At 53.7% G+C, this 20890-nt stretch overlaps 1 protein-coding gene and 1 long non-coding RNA gene across 8 annotated transcripts in view; one reads left to right on the top strand and one right to left on the bottom strand.

Moving 5' to 3' along the window:
• Positions 1–3459: 3459 nt before the first annotated feature.
• LOC140849478 (syntenin-2-like) lies at positions 3460–20568 on the bottom strand. Of its 5 annotated transcripts, none has more exons than XM_073236724.1 (10): positions 20470–20568; positions 13067–13265; positions 12429–12499; positions 11713–11782; positions 10974–11074; positions 7328–7486; positions 6476–6651; positions 6226–6397; positions 4195–4286; positions 3460–3973 (listed from the first exon to the last, which is right to left on the bottom strand). In XM_073236724.1, exons 3-10 carry the CDS (start codon positions 12480–12482, stop codon positions 3919–3921), a joined length of 879 nt encoding a protein of 292 aa, XP_073092825.1. In that variant the 5' UTR covers positions 12483–12499; positions 13067–13265; positions 20470–20568; the 3' UTR covers positions 3460–3918. The 5 variants fall into 5 exon arrangements, with proteins under 5 accessions (XP_073092825.1, XP_073092827.1, XP_073092828.1 ...); XM_073236726.1 differs by having other exon boundaries at positions 13067–13131; positions 20470–20534; XM_073236727.1 differs by lacking the exon at positions 20470–20568 and having other exon boundaries at positions 13067–13131; positions 13222–13240.
• Positions 16469–20890, top strand: part of LOC140849479 (uncharacterized) — a 34506-nt gene continuing 30084 nt past the window's right edge. For 2 of the 3 annotated variants that reach the window (XR_012131385.1, XR_012131387.1), the window contains exon 1: positions 16469–17004. This is a non-coding gene — a long non-coding RNA (uncharacterized lncRNA). The remainder of the gene's footprint in view (positions 17005–20890) is intronic. The other variant, XR_012131386.1, reaches the window with a different exon arrangement.

The raw sequence follows: 20890 nt of genomic DNA, 5'->3' as shown, positions 1-20890 counted from the left end.
CCTGCCCACCCCCCACAGCCTGCCCAGTCCCTTGCTCTCTGCCTGCCTTCTCTCCCAAGCTACTACCCCTTGCCCTCAGCCCCGGCTTCTGAGCCAGTATTAGCTCCTCAGACGGAGCTAATCCCTGCTGCTTAGACTTGTAGCCCAAAGTACAAACACCTGGCCCAGGGCCCTGTGCCGGGCTGGGACCGCCGGCCTGGGCTGGAGCTCTTTGGGCTGCTGCCTGCTTTGGGAATCAGAAGCACAGTCAAGGCCACGGGCTGTGGGAGAGACAGTGAAGGCCACGGGCTGTGGGAGAGACAGTGATGGGCAAGAGGCGGCAGAGGGCAGTGTGGGTTCCGTGTCTGCTCATCCCAGATCTTCCCTGTGATCCATTTTTCTCCCGGCACTTCTGGGCCCTTCAGGTCCTTCTTCCTGGGAGACCTGAGCTAGGCAGGCTCGGTGCTGGGGGACGCAGTGCTCGCCTGGGCCCTAGCACCTGTCTGGAGACTGCCAGCACAAGAAGAGGAGGCAGGGGCTGGCAGCTCAAGGGGGTCCTGCAGCCTTCTGAGATGAGGCCCTGTAGTCTGGGAGCCAGGGCTGGACTCAGCAATCCTCAGCTGGCGTGAAAAGCCAGAGGCCATGGCTGCCCCTAGAGCCTGACCCAAGCTTCTCTGGGGGCGAGTCTCAGGCCCAACTTCCACTTTGCACTATGTTCACTTTGGGGCTTGGTTCTCGTGCATCCCAGGATCTCTAGTGAGATAGATGGCTGCTTGATTTTAGAGTGAGAATTCCTAAATCTTAGACCTATCTGCCCCTGGCAGAGAATTCCAGCAGGAAGAATGGCAAGATGAATGTGAAGCCATGAAGTTCAATCAGGCCAAAACAGGGTACCCTGGGAGGTTTCCCAGGCAGGGTTGGGTGGGGCAGGATGGGTATGAGCCCTGCAGCCTCCCTGCTCCACCCTGAGCCCAGTCCACTTGGAAGATTCCCTGCCTCCCTCCTTGCCTGGGACCACATCCAGATCTCCCTGCAAAGCTGCTGACATTTCATTAGCATTATTAATTTACAAAGTAAACCCACTCCTACCTTCCCCTGCAGAACTTGCACCCATTTGGTCATTCCACCCTCTTCAGGGGTTAGGCCCCACATTTGGGGGGCACTGGTGGGACCCTGTGTCTTACCCTTCTGGCCTAGGGGGCTGGGGGGCACTCGATTCCCTGCCAAGGTTGCTTGCCCATCCCTGCTGCTCTGACAGCCATTGCCTGACTCGTGGGCTCTGCCCTTCCTCTCTGTGCCCTCCACTCAGGGGAGCACCTGCATGCACTTGAGTGGGTGGCCAGCCCCGCCACTGGGACAAGAGCCCCCTCTGCCACACGCTTTGTGGCTCCAAAGCTCCCCCCACCTCAGTTGGGGCCTCAGACCAGCCATCTTTTGTGGACCAACCCCTGCCTCAGTCAAACCAAACCTGATCTCCTGGGGCCTGGCTGGGGCTGCCCCACAGGACACTGGCGTCATGACATGGAGGGGCAGTGGACAAGCCCAGTCCAAAGCCAAGCCATGAGTGGCCAGGACCCAGCCTTCTGTGCCATGTTCTCACGGAGCCACGTAGTGTCTCTTTAGAAATAGTCGAAGCTTTGCCACGAAAATAAATGTACAACTATATTTGACAACATAAAATCTATATATTTTTCACCACTGGAATTTAGGCGAGCTGCATAGCCCCACTGCTCCTGTGTCCTGCTCTCTGTGGCCTTCCTACTGTGTCTTGTGTTTTGGTGGATGTGCTCAGGGTTGGGGCCCTAGTCCACACTGTCCCTGGTACTAAAGAAGCCACTTATGAAGGGCTGGCCTGGGCTTCGACCTGGGGTCTGTGGATGAGGTGAGTGGGGCCAGCAGCTGCCCTCTATTGCTGCTGTGACCCGAGACCTGCCTGTCTGGGTCACAGAGGCCCTAGCCCACAGCATTGAGGGTCCTCTCCTTGGGGGTCTGGTGGGGACTTCAACCAGCTTTTCTTCTTCATGTTAGTGGGGGGCAGTGGCTCACCACCCCAGCCCGGGACAAAACCTGGGACCATGCTGGCCAGTGGCTGCAGCCAGGCTCTTGTACACGTGCATGTGCACTCAGCATCCACATCTATGCAAAAGGTACAAGGTGGCCTATGCAGCACCAGGCAGTGGAGGTGCAGGGGTCTGCTGGCTCAGGCTCCAAACCCAGCCTCTGCGGGGCACAGGATGGGGGGCTGGAGGGTGAGGCCAGAGACCAGGGCCCCCTGTTTAGTGTCAACTTCCAAAGCTCCCCTTTTCCCTCCTGTTTAATACTGCCTCCTGTCAGGCTGTGACATTTCCCTCCTGTCCTCAGCTTCTGCAGCAGAAATCTTTGGGGCTGCCCCTCTCCCCCGGAGCTCAGTAGATTCCAAAGGACATGTTTCCAGGAATCATCTTCTGGAACTGCTGGTCCCCTGGAGCCCAGCAGCAGGAAGCAGCTTCTCCTTCGTAGGAGGGCCTGGGCCAGAGTGGCCCTCCGCTCCTCCTGTCCAGGCTCAGGCAGGAACCAGAGGCGAGGGCTGGGGCTCCGCAACGAGAGCTGGCCCCGAGTGGCGTTTATCCCACATTATCTCCCAAGGGGATAACTTAGCTTTTCACCGAACACCTTCCCAACTATCTGGCGGCACCCTCGGGAGGTGTGGGCAATGACAGGGTTCTGGGGCTAAGGCCTGTTGAGGAGCCTCAGCCCCATGAACTCATGGCCCCTCTCTGACCTCGGGGGACAGTGTACTCTTCTATTTGGCCATCCCCTTGAGAACTCAGGGGATACAGGAAGGCGGGGGGAGGGGGGTCTTCACTTCTGTCACTTGTCCTTTTGTTAGGACAGAGCTGTACTCGCAGCAGACAGCTCTGAATTACAGCATGAAAACACAGCCACCCCCTCGGCCTGTTCTCTGTACAGCGTGTCTTTTTTCTGAGGGGGAGTGAAGAGGGCTCAGCGGGTCCTGCCCAGCTGGGAAGCCATCATGCGCACGCGGGAAGGAGCTGCGCACTCAGGGGTCACCGCTGAGGCCTGGCAGCCACGCGCCGGTCGAGCCCTCCCACGCACCTGTATGGCAGCTGGGGGTGACTCCCCTCCTGGACCTAGAAGTGCCTCCCCGGGGCCCCCGGAGCGTGAGGCCCTGTGAGTACACCACATCGCACCCCTGCAGCCCTCCCGGGGTGGTTCTCACCCACCTTCTGAAGCTGCAGAAGCAGCCCACAGCCACGGAGCAAGGCTGCCCCAAAGCCAGGGCCCCTCATGCAGAGCCCACCCCATCCCCAGCCCCAGTCACCCCTGCCTGGGCCTGGGTGGCGGCATGCAACAGTGGCAGAGCCAAGCCACTGCTCTCAGAAGCAATGGGTAGAAAAAAGGCCTCTGTCTCACCACTGCTTAGGAGAGAACAAGCTCTCCCTTGCTTGTCAGGGGGCTAAGAATTCTGGAAGTTTCGACTATCTTTGAGGAAGGGATTTTATTCAAAATCAAATCGCTATTCAAAAGAAGGGTCATAGCTCTATACAGTTGGTGACAAGGAGCAAGTGATGGGGAAAACAAGTTCTCACAAAGAATGTATTACTGCTCTCTCAAAATGTGAAACTTTGGTAGAGTCAAAAATCTTGAAAAGGACCCAACGGCAGTTTTGAGCAGTATTTAGCCGGCCTGCCTACATGCCAGCATGGAAACCAGCACAGAGAACGGCTGTCTGGGGGCCTTTGCCCTGTTAGGAGTCTGAGCCTCCAGGGAGACCTGTGTGTAGTAATGACAGACGCCCGGGATCCGGTGTTGCCCCACCTAGAACACTCCCCGACTCAAGACAGCCCCGCCCCAGGCAGCAGGCTTCTGCAACCTGCCTCGGGAGACCTCTGCCCTTTGCTGCAGGAGTGGGGAGGGGCGAGCTGCCTTCCTGTGGCTTCAGATATCTGGGATGGAGTGGTCCATGGTGTGGTGGAGCAGCACTGGGGACAACCTAGATGCAGGAACAACGGTCATCAAAACTGGCAGCAGCTTCTCCCCACCCGCCCACCAGCTTGTGGACCACATGGGGGCCTGCACTTCCACTTCTAAGACTTTCACATGTCCAGAGCCGGCAGCCACCCTGAAGGGACAGGAGGGAAGGGCAGGCCGGGCTGTGCCCTGAGCCTGGCTGGCTGGGCAGGGCAAGGCGAGGCAGCAGGGGAGCAGCCTTACTTTTTAATCATGTGCTCGTAGATGACTGTGGGGATGATGGTCAGGGTGACGACATTCCCAGCTGTGGCCAGAATCCCCATGACTTCTTTGTCCTGGAAAGGAGGTGAGTGGTCAGTCATCCTAGGGGGCCGAGGGCAACCTCTGCAGGGGTGGGGGGTCAGTGCTGCTCCTACTGGAGATGCTACGAACCCCTGACTGCAGGGCAGGGCTGCCTGTTAGGGGAGGGTCCCAGGCAGATGCACATCAGAGGCCTTACTCCAGCAAGAACGAGGGCCCCCACCTGAGGACCTCCTCTGTAAATGAGCCACTGCTCACCGGCCTTGTCCTGCAGGCCAGTCATGCTGTGCTGACCCAGAACAGGGCCTCCCGAGCACTCCTCCCCTTCCCCTCCTCCCAAGACCTGCCAGAGTCTCCCCGAGCCCACGTTTTCTATCCCATGTTCCTGGCCCTGGTCACATGCAGGTTCTGCCCTTAAGCACACGGTGGGGGACATTAGGAGCCCACCCACTGGGCTCCTGTCAGCCACCCTGAGCCAAGCCCGCATGGGACCTCTTCCTCTTATATCTTGTGGAGAAGTAAAAAGACCTGCAGACACCATCCAGATCACGGCGAGAACAAGAAACAAAAAGTCTCTATGCCAAGTGCACCAAACAGTCCAAATGCTAAAAGCTGGGAAGAGCCTCTGGCCTCCGATCAGAGAAGGGTGGCCTTTATTCCACACATCTTTCTAACTTGATTATGTGTTTTCTTAGTTGTTGCAGGATAAGTGGGAGATGTGCCAGGCAGGGTGAGTGACGGCCACAGAGAGGAAATAGGTAAGCTTTGAAGAGAGAAATGATCTCAAGAAGCATGGCTCTCCAGGGCCATTCAGTGAAGGGACAAACCCAGGCTCAGAGCCTCACAAGGCCATGGTTTGGCAGGACAACTGACAAGTTGATGCCTGGAGCCGTCAGGGAGCAGGAGAGACTCTGCAGCACGTTTTAGAACAACTGCTCTGCAGGAGGGTTAAGATCAACAACCTGCACTGCTTTGGCAGGAATGAACTCAGAGGGCCCACTCCTCAGGAGGGGTACTAATGTGGTCAGCTATTTGGTCCAATGGGTTCCCTCTGGGTTGTCATGCCTGACCCCCCAGGAGGGGCAAACCTTAGCAGAAGGGATCACTGACAGATATTAGGAAGAGCTTCCTGCTCACAATATTCATGAGCCACCAGAGCAAGCCTCCAGGGAGGGTGGGGAGACTGTCAGGCACAGGCACGCAGATTTGTGACATGAATGGCTTGGTGATGGCCCTTGGGAGGGGTGGGAAACTGGCTTAAAAGACTGCACCAGCTGTGACATGAGAATCCACTCCTGCTGGGGGGACCCTGCCACATGAGCTCTGAAGCCCTGGCTGCAGGAGGAGATGGGATCCTGACCCTAAGTCCCAAGGGGACTGAGAACCACTCAGGCTCCAAGGGGGCATTGAGTCAGGACAAAGGCACTTTCACTTGTGCAGGGACCAGAAGGCACACGACTCAGCATGTTCTGTGGCCCGTTCCCTGAAGACAGCCACCTCTCGGCCGACGACCACAGCACTGCCCCCCGACCACTTGCTCCTTTTTGTCTTTACAAGACAAAACTTCGCACACACCCCTTGAAAACTGAACAGAGGTCAGAAATGAGTTTCTGAAGAGCAATTTTCTAAAATTTTCCTATTGCTAAATGTGGTCCAGGATGCAAATAAGTCTTACAGAGCCGGGAGGTGTCCCTGTAGCCAGCAGCCACCTGGGTGCCACATCCTGGCACACTCCCTCTTTCTGCCACATCTCTGGCCTCTATGTGTTGGTGACATTAGCTAGTATTTATTGAGCATTACTGTGTGCTTGGAGCTCTATGCACCTTGTCTTTTTGAATCTGCGGAGCAGCCTGAGGATGAGGACGCTGAGGCCCAGATGGCGGCAGCAGCCCCCACACAGATGTGAACCTTCCCACCACCCAGTAGTCCCCCAGCCCCTGAAGTTTCCAGGGCACAGCAGGGTCACTGGCCTACCTTCAGCCCGATGACATTCTGCCCGTTCACCTCGCACACAGAGTGGTTGGTGAGCAGCCCATTGTGGGCTGCAGAACTCCCTTTGACCACAGAGGTGACCTTCCCCTTCTTGATGATGAAGCCCACGTGGCCCATGCTGTCCTTGTGCATGGTGACGGTCCGCTGGAACGGCCTGGCGGGGAGAGGCAGTGAGCTGGGCTGGGATGCTGCCGGGGGTACACGGAGAGGCTCCTGGGGCCCAGTCACTCACCTGTCCCGAACAACCATGACGATCTTCTCAGCTGAAGCCTTCTTCACCGCCCGGTGGGCCTTGGCTGTGCTCCACCCGGCACAGTCTCGCCCGTCAATCTGCAGGATCTGGTCCCCAAAGCGCAGCCCCACAAGGGATGCAGGGGTGTTGGCCTGGACCAACTGCACAAAGAGCCCCTGGGGGAGGCAGGACCCCACAGTGAGCCCCCGGCCCACCGAGCACAGGTCCTCCTCGAAGCTGTCACTTTCCTGCTGATCCTCTGGGAGCCTACAGGGCACCAGGATACAGCTCCACATGGCAGGCACAATGGTTACCCCATTTTCCTAGGGAGGAAACACTCCAGGCCACACAACTGGGCCGCCACTGAGGCAGGGTTTCAACCCTAGGCTGCATCACAAGCTCTGGACTGTACAGGCCTCTCACAGAGGCATCAGTGGCCCTGGTTTCTGGCTACAGACAGCCATCTGGAAGCCAGATCCCTGTCAGTTGTTGGGTAGGGAGGAAGGGAGGTTCTGAGCCACAGGAGCCCCCAGAGGGGCAACCCATCCCTGCTGCTGCAACCCAGGCCAGCCCTAGGCCTTGGGGGAGGCAACTGAGAGGAACAGCCAGCGCCTGGGAGTTAGGCGGCACGTGGCTCTGCACCTGCCCAAGTGGGGACGGCGCCCCCTCACCCCACCTCCACCGCGCTGCTGGCCCTGACGCTGACGCGGGTGCGCCGCTCAGGGCAAAGCCCAGGACGTAATGGGAGCAGGGAGCGCCAGCAGCTGGTGCCTGCGGGGGGCAGAGGGGTCGCTGTCCAGACGCACTCTTGCCCTCGGCGGGGCGTCCCCTCCGGCAGGCCCCCGGCCCTACCTGGTCAATGGCCCGCAGCCGCAGCCCTGTCTTCCTACGCTCATCCTTGCACAGGTGGATCTCGCGCACCCCAGGCTTGATCTCCGCACGCCGCGCGCCCAGGCTGTTCCCAGACACCGGCGCCACCACCATGCCCGGCAAGCGGCCCGAGACCACTGTCTGCAGACACCAGGGGAACAGGGAGTCACGGTGGGGTTGGGGGAGTTGGGGTGGGAAAAGGCGGATGGAGTGATCCCTGGGCCCTATCCCACCCCCGCACCACACATTTCTTCTCAGGGGCAGAGAGGGAACAGGGTTCCATGAAGCCACTAGGGGGCGCCAAAGTCCCCCTAAAAAACAGCGAGGAAAATGGGGAGAGGGTGGGTATGCACAGAAAGGGGACCCTCATTTTCTAAGATAAACTGGTATTAGGAGAACACCCCATTAAAATCCACTTAAAGATGAAAAAGATTTTCACAGCAAGTAGCAGTGAGGAAAAGAGGGCTTGATTTGATTTTTGTCTTGAAAAAACTTAAGGTAAAATGGTAAAAATGAATGAATGCTTTTCCCCTAAGACCCAGAACAAGGCAAGGATGTCCACTCTCACCACTGCTGTCAAACATGGTACTCGAAGTACTAGCCAGAGCAACAAGGCAGGAAAAGGAAATAAAAGGCATACAGACCAGAAATAAAACGGTCTCAATTTGCAGATGACATGATGGTGTACTAGAAAATTCCAAGGAATCTACAAATAAACGCCTAGAACTAATAACTGAGTTCAGGCAGGATAAACGATTGTCATACAAAATCAACTTTTCCTCTATCTACTAACAAAGAACGTGTGGAAACTGAAATTTAAAATACAATGCCCCTTACAACCACTCAAACAAAAAACTACTTTGGTATAAATTTCACAAAACGTGTAAGAATTGTATGCTGAAAACAACAAAAGACGGATGAAAGATAAAAAGATGGCAACAGAGAGATAGTTTCTATTCAAGGATTGGAAGAACACAGTAAAGCTGTCAATTGTCCCCAAACTGATACACAGAGTGAACGCAATTTCTATTAAATCTCTACAAGATGTTTTGTCAATATAGGCAAGGTTAATCTAAACTTTATATGAAAAGACAAAGAAACTAGGCTAATGAAAACTATTCTGACATAAAGAGTAAAGTGGGAGGAATCATTTTACCAAATTTCAAGACTTACTTTATAGCTACAGTAATCAAGACAGTGTGGTGATGGTGAAACACAGACACACAGTCAGCGAGACAGAACAGAGGATCCAGAAGCAGCCTCACACGTTAGGGCCAACTGCTTTTTAACCGAGGTGCAAGAGCAGCTCAATGGAGAAAGAACAGTCTTTTCAGCAAGTGGTGGGGAGCAATTAAACATCCATTGGCAAAAATATGAACCTTGACCTAAACCTCACACACCTTGTACAAAAATTAAATGAAATTATAAACTTACTGGAAAACATTAAACAATAACTGTTTTAGAGAAAGGTTTTAGAGGAAAACAAAGGAGAAAATCTTCAGGTCCTAGGTCTTGTATAAATTTCTCAAACAGGACACTGAAGCATGACCCACAAAAGAAAAAGAACAAATTGGGCCACAGCAAAATTTAAACTTTTTGCCCTGCAAGAAACCATTTTGATATGTTGAAAAGAGAAGCTACAACCCCAGGAGAAAGTATTTACAAACTGCATATCTGATAAAGGACTCTAGAATAAAGAACTGCCACAACTTGACTTAAAAAAGCAAACATTCCATTTAGAAAATAAGCAAAAGATACGAAGAAACATTTTTATGGTAAGAGTTTGCAGCTGGTAAGTTAAGCACATGAAAAGATGTTCGATACCACTAGCCATTAGGGAAATGCAAATTAAGATGGGGCAATTATAATGACAGGAATTATTACGGCAAACTAATTTGTAGTTTTGACAAAATTATAATGGCAAAAATTAAAAACAGTGACAACACCAAATGCTGACGAGGAACAGGGACACTCATGCACTGCTGGCAGGAATATAAAATGGGACAGCCACTCTGGAAAGAGTTTGGCAGTTTCTTAAAAAAAAAAATTAAGTATACATTTATCACATGACCTAGCAATTGCTAGCAATTGCACTCCTGGGTATATATCCCAGAGAAATGAAAACATATGCCCATATAAACAGCTGCACACAAACATCCCTGACAGCTTGGTTTGTAATAGCCAAAAACTGGGAACAACCAAGATGTCCCGCAACACGTTGAAAATAAAGCAGGGCCCACCGCAGAATCCTACACCACAGCAAAAAGGGGAAACCACGATGCCCACAGCACCTGGGAGGCATCCCACGGGCATGGGTGCTGTGAGTGAAAAGGCCAATCTGAAAAGGTCAAACATATATGAACTCCATTTACATAACATTCTGAAAGAACAAAATTATAGAGACAAAAAACAGCCCTGGTGGCCAGGGCTCAGGGAATGTGAGGGGGCCAGGGTGGCCTGATTATGAAGGGCCAGTGTGAGGAGACCTCTGTGGAGATGAAATAGTTCTGTTCTTGGTTATAATTGTGGTTACATGGGTCTGTTCAGGTGCTAAAGTAACTCACAGAGCTACAGACACAGGCTGTGCCAATGGAAAATGCCTGCTTTTAATATTGTGATACATTGAGCTACATGAAATGCAGCCAGTGGGAAAATTTGGTGAAGGTAAAATCTTCTATACCCATCTCTGTACTATCTTTGTGACTTCTTGTGAATCCATGATTATTTAAAAATTAACTTAAAAATTTTAATTAAAATGTTTTATAAATATATCTGTCATAGTTTCATCAAAATTTAGGTAAAATGCACTTATGTCCTAATGTAACTACAGACAACACAATGTTTCTTTCCATGTGTTTGCACTTCACAGCATAACTATTAAGGGGATCATTTTGGAGAAATATACCAGGGTGTCACCAGTTTTTCTCAGGGTCAAACAGGACCCTGTCCCTGTCTGTTTCCTCCCGTGAGATCCTCCGTCAGCTTTGTATGTGACAGTGGCAGTTCTCATTGTCACTTCCATCAACTTCATGAAACCCTCCCGCCTTAGCGAGATTTGCAGTTGCACTTTGCCACCCATTTTCATGGGCTCAGGGAGAGGTGGCAGACCAGGACACTGACAAATGGCCCACAAGGATGCTGGGGTTGGGGGTGGAGGCTGTTGAGTGGGGATGGAGTCCATAAGTGAGCACATTTTCCAGAGTGAATATTTCTGCATCACCCGTTCTTTGGCTCCCTGAAGCCACTGAGAGCAAGAATTGAGCATCACTGTTTAATTTGGGGGATCAGAGCTGGGTGACAAGGTCCTTCTGCTTGGCTCTGCCATCCACGCTGCTGCTCTCAAGGCACAGGCAGCCCTTCCTGAGAAGCCCCCGGGTTCAGGCTGGGTTTAATGTCCTCCCTTCTTGTCTAGCAGGCTCAGGCCCACAGCCTGAAGCCAGAGGTCAGAGGGCAGCTAGTGGCCCCCCAACCCCAAGGCCCTCGGGAAACCACAAAGCCCCACAGCACTTGTGCTGAAGGTTCAGAACGAGAAATGCCGCCAGGAACAGGGGCAGGCATGCTGGGGAAAGAGGAATGTCAAGACCAAGGAACACTCTGTGCCCACACTAGGCAGGAGACGAATGCCTACCCGGAAGCCTTCTAGAGTCTGAAGCAGGCTCTGCTGGACTTCTTGGCTGGAGAGGGCAAGACCCATATAATTTTCCAGTTCTGCCAGGTTTGGGTATAAAACTGATGGGAAGGAAAAGAGGAAGGAGAAAGGTGATACAGGGTGTGAGCGGAGCCATGCCCGCCTGGCTCCCAGGTGGCTGCTCGTTTTCACTGAGCCTGGGCCCGGGATCTCCATGGCTGCGGTACATCCCCGAGAGCGCGTGTATCCCAGGGACATGGGACCTGCGGGAGGGGAGCAGGGATCCTTGCTGGGGACGTGGGCCTGCCTTCCTCCAGGAGCACGTGAGACACCAAGTCCCTCGTGTGCCACGTTGGTGGTCAGCTCCACTGACCTTACTTGGCACTGGCAAGACATCCGACACAGAGAGCGGGACTAGTGCTGAGACCATGAGGGCCCCGCTTTTAAGAAATCCACAGTCTTCGGGAGGCGGGAGTCTGACCTGAGGGCTCACTGGCCTGAATCGAGACTGCCGCGAACATCTCTAAGGGCCAGACATCCTAGTTGCCTCGTGTGACCCCAAATCAGGGACATTAGTGTGCCACTGAGCCGCAGCTTTCTCAGTGTCCCCCTCAAAGGGCTCTGGTGAGGCTTACATGGGCATACAATGCTCAGCACAGTGGCATGCAAGGTACAAGTGCTGGGAAATGGCCAGAGAGGACACTCTCGGTCAGGAGCACCCCCACCACCGCTCACTCACCTGAAGGCTCTGAGACAGCCATGCCCTGGACTGGCAGGACAGGCATCCTGGGTGTGGCTCTGGTCTGGGCCTGGGGAGGGGTGGGGAATGCTGGTCAGCTGTGGCCAGGACCCCGGAACACTTGGAGCCAGGGGCTCCCTGAGGCTGGAGGTCAGGGCATCAGTATGCTGTGGAGGTGAGTCTAGGGAGGTGAGTCCATGCATCTTCAAGGTGGTGTGCAAATGTAACCTCTGTAGGTGTCTATGCTTCTGCAGGGAGGTTCTTCCTGGGCCCATGACCTACCCCATGGCATGACCCATTTACAACCTGAAGCAGCCAGAACACTGAGGCCCAGCTCACAACTAAATGCTCAGTTGAAGAGCCTCAAATTCTCAAAACCCATGGGTCCACAGGTGGGATGGAAGGCGAAGGGATCTTTTAGGGGCTGAGCAAAAGTACCAGGCCATGGGCTGCCATGGGGTGTGCTCTGGAAGCCGGCCTTACGGTGTGGGGTCCACCCAAACCCACATGGAGGAAGCTCGGGGCAGAGCAGGCCCAAGAGACGCCTGTCTGCAGCTGCTGGGTCTGTTCTGTTCCTGCTGCAACTCCACTGCCTGGGCCCCCGAGCACCTGCTCCACCCAGCGGGCCCTGCACTGGCCCCAGCACCCAGCAACCTGCAAGACAAGCCTCTATGGGTTACCCTGAGGTAATCACGAAGGTTGCCGTGGCTGCTTACCTGAATGGCCTGGTCCACCTTCAGGTCCTCCAGAGACGGGTACAGGGTGGACATGGCTGCTCCTTAACACCCTGCAGGGCACACAGTGTGAGGAGGGGAGAGGGCTGAGAAGGCACGGACATCCACCACCTGCCCACGTGCCACTCAACACTCTCAGGATGAGAAAGACATTCGGGAGGCATTGCTGCCCCTGATCTGGAGATGGGGGGCTGGATCTGAACCCAAGTCTGGTTCCAAGTCCATGGTCTCCACCTTCATTCCATCCCACCATGTTTAACTGACTTGGGGCTTTAGAATCTGGACCCAGGGTTCCACCCAGGCAGACATGCTGGCCAGGAAAGGCAGGACAAGGGGCCATGTCCTTCCCTGATGTGTTTGAAAGGTTGGAAGGGCTTACAAGATCTGATCACTGGAGACCTAACTTCAACCAGCAGGTGTATAGCAGCACCTGCTGCATACCCAGCCTATGTCTGAGGTTTGCACAGCATTGTCCCACAATTACACAAAATTCAGTCCCGTGTCAAGAGGGTAGGGGCTAAATATTACAACAGAAAGGCAGTGAGGCACGTTGGAATTCCTCCCTGCCTCCCACCCCACTTCACCTCTGCGTACTTGCACTCGTACCATATACCACTTACATGCAGCCTCGATCTTCGCCCCAGTGAAGTAAGACCAATGGAAATCCTTTAAACAGGCACACAGTCTGTAGCAGAATTTAAACACTCATCAGAGCATCGCTCCAGAGGGCAGAGGGGAGGGGTCTGGAGGAGCATCAGGAACATTTATTGAATACCTTCTGTCCCAGGGGAGAATCAGTGGGACCTCAGAGCAAGGTACCTGAAGAAATGCAAAGGAAGCACCTTGGCAGAAAGGCTGAATCTCCCTCGTAGGTGAAATGTGGAGGGGCAGTTTGTCTTTCTGGGTTCTTTTTGGGTCACCCACTAACCCACTGGCCCTGTCACATCTCAAGGCCTTTGCGGGGCCAGTCCACTCCAGCCAGATGCCCTGCCCTGCCCCACGCCTCATCACCTTTGGTTCCTGCTGGACAGGCCTCCCCGGCTCCCCAGGTGACAAGGTCCCTGCAGCTCCCCCCAGGGCCCTGCTCTCCGGGAGATGCTGGGCCAGCCTCCTGCCCCGGACTCATCGGTTATCCCCAGTCTGTCTTCCTGGCTGGAATGCAGTTCCTTGAGGTCAAGGGGTGTCCTATTCACCCCACTGGGCCTACATGTGACAGGTGAACACAGTAAAGGGATGCCTGGGTGCCACAAAGAACCAAGTGGGCTGTGGCAGGTGATGTGACTCCAGCCCCAGGTCCAGGTTACTCTGAGTGACCCAGAGGGGCCGAGGTCATCTTCATCCATCACTGCTCCTGCTCCTTCCTCTGTAGCTGCTGCTTTGACCCTTGCGTTAACCTTGACACCCCCCACCAACACACACACACCCCATTCCTTCTAATCTGCCATCAAATCCCATCTGTCCCACATCCCAGCCCTAATCCCCATGCTGTGTTCAGGCTTCCATCATCGCCCTGTCCCTCCCCAGGAGCCACAACATCCCCCCACGGGCCCTGCCTCCTCTCTTGCTGTTCTCCAGATGGCAGCCAACAGGCCCTTCTGCTAGAGCCTGGGATTCTGTGCCCTTGCTTAAAGCCCTCCATGGCTCCCCACTCTCAGAATGTCCCCCACATTCCCTAAAGTGGCCCTCAAGGCCTACATAATTCCTCCAGAGACTGGAAGGAATGGTGACTCACAGGCCAGATGCAAACAGATTTTATCTGACCTAGCACAGTATGTTATACATTCAAATTAGCAGCCTAAATGCAAAACTCAAGACGCTGCCTTAATAATCTCGTTTTATTAGGAGTACTGCTCCTAAAACACAGGAGGCTTTGGCAACCCTGGATGCAGCTGAGTAGCTGCAGTTGAGTTGCAGCAAACTCCCAGATGCCACAGACCCCACCACTCTCTATTAAGTCTCTTACACAGAGACACTTTACTCACTGGAGCTGAGTCCCAACTGGCACTGAGTTGCAACATTTGTTTGCAACCCCTCCCTAACTCTCCAGCTTCATTTTTTGCCTTGGGTCCTTTTCCAACCCCCACTCTCAGCTCCAGCCACAAAGAGCTGCTTTCAGATCGTTAAATTAACTGAATTTTCTCATGTCTCCAGGCCTTTGCATGTGCTGTTCCATCTGGACCTTCCCTCCGCTATCTCTACTCCCTGCCTGGCTAACTCCTAATCATTTTCAAGCCCCAAACCAAAAGACACTTCTTTCAGGAAGCTTACCTTGATTTGTGCTTCCTACCTCCCCTTAACTCTGGCCCCATGTCCTAAATGCTAATGTTATTCACTGCTCCAGTATTTGTCTCTTTACTTGTCCATTTACCTTGCTAGATTGAGAGATCACAGGCAGTACTGAGCCTTCTCATTTAATGCAGAACCTGGAGCCCCTTGCATGGATACTAACTCAACAATATTGCTGGAAGCCAGGCATTCCACCTGGGCTTCCACTCTGCTCTTTGTAAAGCAAATGCTCTTTGACTTCCTAAGGACGCCTACCTTCCTAGGATGGAAACCAGGACCAGATGGCTGGGACCCTTTCATTACTGTCACCTTCTCTGGGTCCCAACTCAGTTCTGGGCAGAATAGGAAAGCAGATGTTCCCCTGCCTTTCAGCGGCCCATCACATAGCGGGAAGGGCTCCCAGCCAGCAAATATGCTCTGAGTCTCATTCAATCATCCATTTATATCCGTTCACATTTGAGTGTCTCCTGAGTACCAGGGCCCCTGGGCCTGTTTTTCTCATACTGGTCCTTCTGCTTGGCACACCAGCCTTCTCCGTGTGGGTGTGGATAAAGTGAAGGTTCCTATGGCCAGGATTCTCACCTGGCCCTGGTTGGCTAGCTCACTACACACATGTGGGCAATACGTTGTTATTGACTCTATATAAAGAGCTCTGCCCAGTGCTTTGAGTGACACGGTGGCACAGCTAGCTGTAAGGCTGCAGAAGAGCAAAGATGAAGACAGAGACTAAGATGCTGAGCGGGTAGAGAGGCCCAGAGGCCGAGACCGGCTTGCTGCACGCAGACTCGCTCTGAGTGGACAGGATTCCTGTGACTGACCTGCCACCATGGAAATAAAGTTGGGTATAATCCTTTCACCCCAAGAATGTTCTACTGTCATTTCTTTGGTCTCACTGAATCCATAGTGAACTTGCCCGGGCAACACAGTGGGGCTCTTTTCAAGTCTCAGCTCAAATGCTACCTCTCGGGCTGGCTTTGTCAGGCAATGGGAACCCTGCTAGTTGGCTGGTTCTTCTTGTGCTTCCCTAACCCTGATTTGTGCTGCCTCTTTTGTCAAGCTATTTATCATATTATTTGATTAATATCTGGGTTTTTCTCATACTGGACCCCACCTCACAAGGGCAGAGGCTATGTTCTGTTCACCACACTATGCTTCCCCATCAAAAGTGGTGTAAATTGTTATTTGGCTGAATAAGTCAGAACAGATTGGAAATTTGTGTGGACATTTTTGGGTGCCACAGACTGAGGGGACAGAACTAGCCTTTATGAAGCAGGGCGTGGAGAACTGGACATCTTGGAATGCACACAACAGTTCACCACAACAAACTGTCCTCATGACTTGTACGGCCCACGTGACTTTCCAGTATCTTCCCAAAATGTATGCAAAAACCTCATCATAACCTGTTCTACATACAAATACAATGAGATTTCCCCCGGTTTTAATATACAATATATTATCCAGAAATGCACATATCAGGCTAATCGGGGGGAAGTTCACCCTTTTGGAAAATCAGTCTATCCTCACCAGGTGAGGATAGGTCACTGGTGAGTCACCAGAAACACACCCACGTACATCTGCACTTGTAGCTGTCACAGCGACTCCATGCGTGTATACAAACAAACACATCAGCCTTCGACCCAAGATGTCGAATATAAACTCGGCAAAATTCAGTTGAATATTGTCTTGTATTAAACCTAAACTGCTCGTTTTATTATGTACAAGCATGACTGAGCGTAATCCGGTCTGATGTTTACATAATGAAATGCACTGTCTTTCCTTACAAATTACTTTTATTGCCCTCATTTCTCCTCTATAATAAAGACTGGGGCGTCATATTGACTTTTTTGCTCTGGACGAACCCGCCCGCTCCCTCAGCCTCAACTTCCCGCTTTGTGAAATGGGAGCACTGCACGCGCTGGGGCAGCAGAGAGAGCCGCAGTGGTCCAGGGGTCTGCTCTGTTATGCAGCCCCAGGCCTCAGTTTCCAATCTGTCACACCGCCCGACAACCCCCCGCCACCCCAGGACTCCCACCCGCCTCCAGTCGCTGCGGGCTCCGGCGCCGGTGCGGGGACCCAGCCAGGACGCGAGGGGGCGCTGCGGCGTCCAGAGCGCCTGCGTCGGGGGCCCCAGGAAGCCTTGCGGCTGCCGGGTGGGAAATGGCGGTCCGCTCCTCAAACCGATGGTCTGCCGGGTGGGTGACTGGAGCCCACCCAGCCTCTCGCGCTCGGCAGGCGCCTGCGGCTGGCGCCGGTATCCACAAAAGGAGATCAGGTAAAGCAGCAGAGCAGAGGATGGGGGCTCGGTCGGGGTCCGCGTCCCCTCTTTGCCGGACTGGAGGTTGCACGGATCAAATCGAGGTTTAAAGGGAGCGAGTGTCCCTTCGCCTGCCCACTACCCTGACCGCTGAGGGCCATTTACGGCCTCGGAAGGAAGGAGGATGAGGTTGACCGCCCCCTGTTTCCCTGATAAGATTATGCGCTGAGACAGCTGTTGGGGGTCGAGGAGGCAAAGTCGACGCGGGTGCGCTCTGCGCTGCCTGTTGCTCGAACCGAAAAGGAAGCCCCCTCGCTCTCGGGGCGGTGCGGAAACGCCTTCAGGCCCTGAGTATGTCCTGCCCGTCGTGTCGTCGCCGTCCCGCCCACTTTTTGGCTCCCCGCTCACCGGTTTCTTGCTGCGCGCTGACACCTGACACGGTGCTGAGCTGCAAGGGCCCCGCCCCGCTCCACGCAAACTGGCCCTGGGATCTCACCCAAGAGTGCCCGAGTGAGAGAGCCTGCTGCTCAGGGTGGGGGTGTTGTGCTTGGCCGGGCACATCACTGGCCACAGCAAAATTGGACCCACTGCTGGTTATAAGAGTTGTTAGGCAGTTGGGTCTCTGGGGTGCTGGACAAATGGCTAGGGCAGCTTGGAGGAAGGAAGGACTGTGAAGCATGGAGGGCTGGAAGGGTGGGGGTGGAGTGTCCTACTTCAGGGATAGGGAGGCCCAGGTCTGAGTCCATCAGCTTTCCAGGTCTCTACCACCTCTTGCAGGTTATTCAAACTGAACTCATTTTCACGCAGCTTTACTGCCTCTCTGCCGTGGCCCCACCAAACCTACCCCCAGGTCTGAGCCAGAAATCGGGGGGTTATCCTCAACTCCTGCTCTTGAAGCCACACGCAGCTCTTGTGCTCAGGATAAATCTCAAACCTCAACTTGGCATTCAGATCTCCATTTCCTGTCTCCTGGTACCATCTTCAGTCTCACCTCCTCACTCTTGCACCTGCATTTCATTAATTCCAGACTCTTTGCTTCTTCTAGTTCTCACCTGCTAGTTCCTGATTCCTTCCTTTTGCAGGTGCTGTTCCCAGTCTCTAATACCATTCATGCCTTCTCCCCCTTGCTCATCTGGTGAACCATTCTTCCTTCAGTACTAAGCTCTCCCCAAAATCTCCACACCCACACACTCACAGAATTAGGCAAGCCTCCCTTCTCTAGACCACAGAACATGACATTCACCTATTCGTCATTCATTCCACTAATGTTTATTAAGCACCTCTTGTGAGCAGTTTCCTGGGCTAGATTTCCACTGTGCTGTATTCGTTTGCTTATCTCCCTCTCTGGTTGCGAATGTTGTTCATTTCTGAATCCTCAGTGCTGGGCGCAATGCCTGGCATACAACAGGGGTCTGGTTACTATTTCTTAAAAGAGTGGAGAAGCAGAGACAGAGGGAAGAGAGAATCCAAAAAAATCCCTTGAAGAAAAACCTAGGTCTGAAGTAAAGAAACATAATCCTGAGGAGGCAGATTGAAAGGCGGCTCCTGAATCTGACAGTGGAGGAGGGCTCAGGTCAGTGCTCATGGCTCCCACAGCCCACCGGCTCCTCTGGCAGGAAAAGAAACACCTAACCGATCCCTTCTAGAGGAGTTTTTCTCTCTCACTGCACTTTCCAGAATTTCCATCCCTGAGCCAATGTGTTTTTGATGTTATAAGTAGTAACAACACCCACAGCAAAACGGCAGCAAAACTCAGAGATGAGTGGGTCTGAGAAGAGGTTGTCAGCCCCCATCTTTGGACTTTGTAATGAGGTCACTTCTTTGTTCCAAAGAGCTGAAACTCCGGGACTCCTACTTGTTTCTGGGGACAACTCATCCATCCTTCAGAAGACAGCACGTGGGAGGGAAGCGTGGGTTAGAATGTCAGAGGAAGAACTGGAAGGCCAAATTAGCCCAGGGATGTGATCAGTGGGGAAGGAGGAAGCTGTTGCTAGGCCGCCAGCATGTGCCTCTCCTCTCAGGGCTGTACTGCCTGCTGGAGAAGAACTGTGAGTTGCTTCAGGGAATGCAGATGCCCCCGGATCCAGGCCCAGGAGGGGCAGAGCAGGAGCAAAGACCCTGGGAGCAGGCAGGGCTGGATTCAGACTGCTGCCTCTGCCTTGTGAGAGCAAGCACGGACAAGTCCCTTTTGAGTGTCATTTCTTCCTCTGTATTGTGGGTAACCATACTTGTATCACAGAGTTATGATGGAGATGAAAAGGGTCTTAGAAGGAAGTGTGTGGAAAGCAGGTGGCACAGTACCTACTCACAGAGTGTGTGCAGGATCGTTAGCTTGGTTCCTTCCTTCAGTGCATCTACTGAGCACTAAGTCCCCCTACTGTTCTGGGGACGGTGAGAAGGCGGTGAGCAGACTAGTCTGTCCTGGAGGAGTGGTACTTCTAGCTGGATGGATAGGAGCAAATGCTGTGTCCACTGGTGGGAATTGATGGGAGAAGGAAAGCGGGATGGAGGGTAGCGGGTGTCAGAAGGTCCAGAAGAGCCTCACTGTGGGGCTGACAGGTGCCTTGAGTAAAAGCCTTAAGGACTAGGGAAGTGCCTTGAGGCTGAGGGCATAGCGCTGCAGCAGCCCTGAGATGGGAGGGCCCGTTGCATGTACAGAACGTCTGCCCAGTGAGACTGAAGTCAGTCATTCAGGGGGCGCGTAACGGGAGAGGAGCTTGGAGAGGCAGTGAGGTCCAGATCCTCCCGGGCCTGTGGGCCATGGGAAGGACGTGGCATTTCCTCCAGTGAGATGGGGTCCCCTGGAGAAGTGTGAGCAGCAGAGTGACATGGCCCAACTTTGATTGTAACAAGCTCCCTCTGGCTGATGTTTGGAGAGTGGACTAGAGGGCAAGGGCAGGAGCCCAGGAGAGAAGGCTGGGGAGGTAGGGTCATTAGTTTGAGCTGCCACATGTAACACCCCTGCCTGCTGCCCAGCCCCCAGCAGCCCCATTTCAGCACCATCTTCTGGGGCTGCTGTGCACATTGGCCCCCTGTGTCCATTACCTCACTCAGTTCTGACTGGGGGGATGTGTCCAGTCTCCACATGAAGAAACCAGTTCTGAGAGTGGCTAAGCCCTGGCCCAGCTTCCTTGCCTGGTAGAGAACTTGTTGGTAGAAATAGCTTCAGGCAGAGAAGAAACAGAAACTGAGGCCTGCACTCAGTTTCTTAGGACAATCAGTTCTTTGCCTGGCCTTCCAGGGGCCCGCTTCAGGGGAGCAAGGTGTGGGTCCCATCTCCGTGAACACTGTCACCAGCAGTCAGGAGCCTGGCGCGCCTCATGATACTGGAAGAAGGTCACTCGAACCTCAGACCGCCCAGGGCTGGGGTCGTAGGAGAAACCCCAGTTCACACTTGGCTCCCAGAGTGAGGTGCCTTGAAAGGAAACTGCCAGGGAAGTCCCAGAGGGTCAGGACAGTGAGGGAAGGAGGCAGGGCTCTTACCTGCGCCAGGTGCTGCTGCCCTTCCTTCTCCAGCCACTGCCGAGTCTGTTTCTCTCCGTGGAAGGTGGTGGCCCTTGTCCCGGCTGGGTTCCTGCTTGGGGAAGGGTGGGTGCCGTGGTCAGCTGACTCACCTGGGACTGGGATGAGCCCAGTTGAGGCCCTTTGCCTGAGTAAACAAATCAGGTAACCTGCCCCAGCCCTAGTCTAGATGTGGTGGTGGGGTTAGGGGCACACACACCTGCTGTTGAGTGATATATGAACCAGGACCTTGTGGCCTTGAGGAAATCAGATTTGGGTTAGACCCCAAGGCCTGCTGAGCAAAGTGAGGACAGTTTGGTGCGTATCCAGGGTGTTTATAAATGGTCCACGCCTGTGACCCAGCATTTTCTCTCCTAGGACTTTGTTACAGCAAACAAGTGGG

The sequence above is a fragment of the Manis javanica genome, chromosome 5 (genome assembly GCF_040802235.1).
Source record: "Manis javanica isolate MJ-LG chromosome 5, MJ_LKY, whole genome shotgun sequence".
NCBI classification, from domain to species: Eukaryota; Metazoa; Chordata; class Mammalia; order Pholidota; family Manidae; genus Manis; species Manis javanica.
This window is presented reverse-complemented; position numbering and strand designations above follow the sequence as displayed.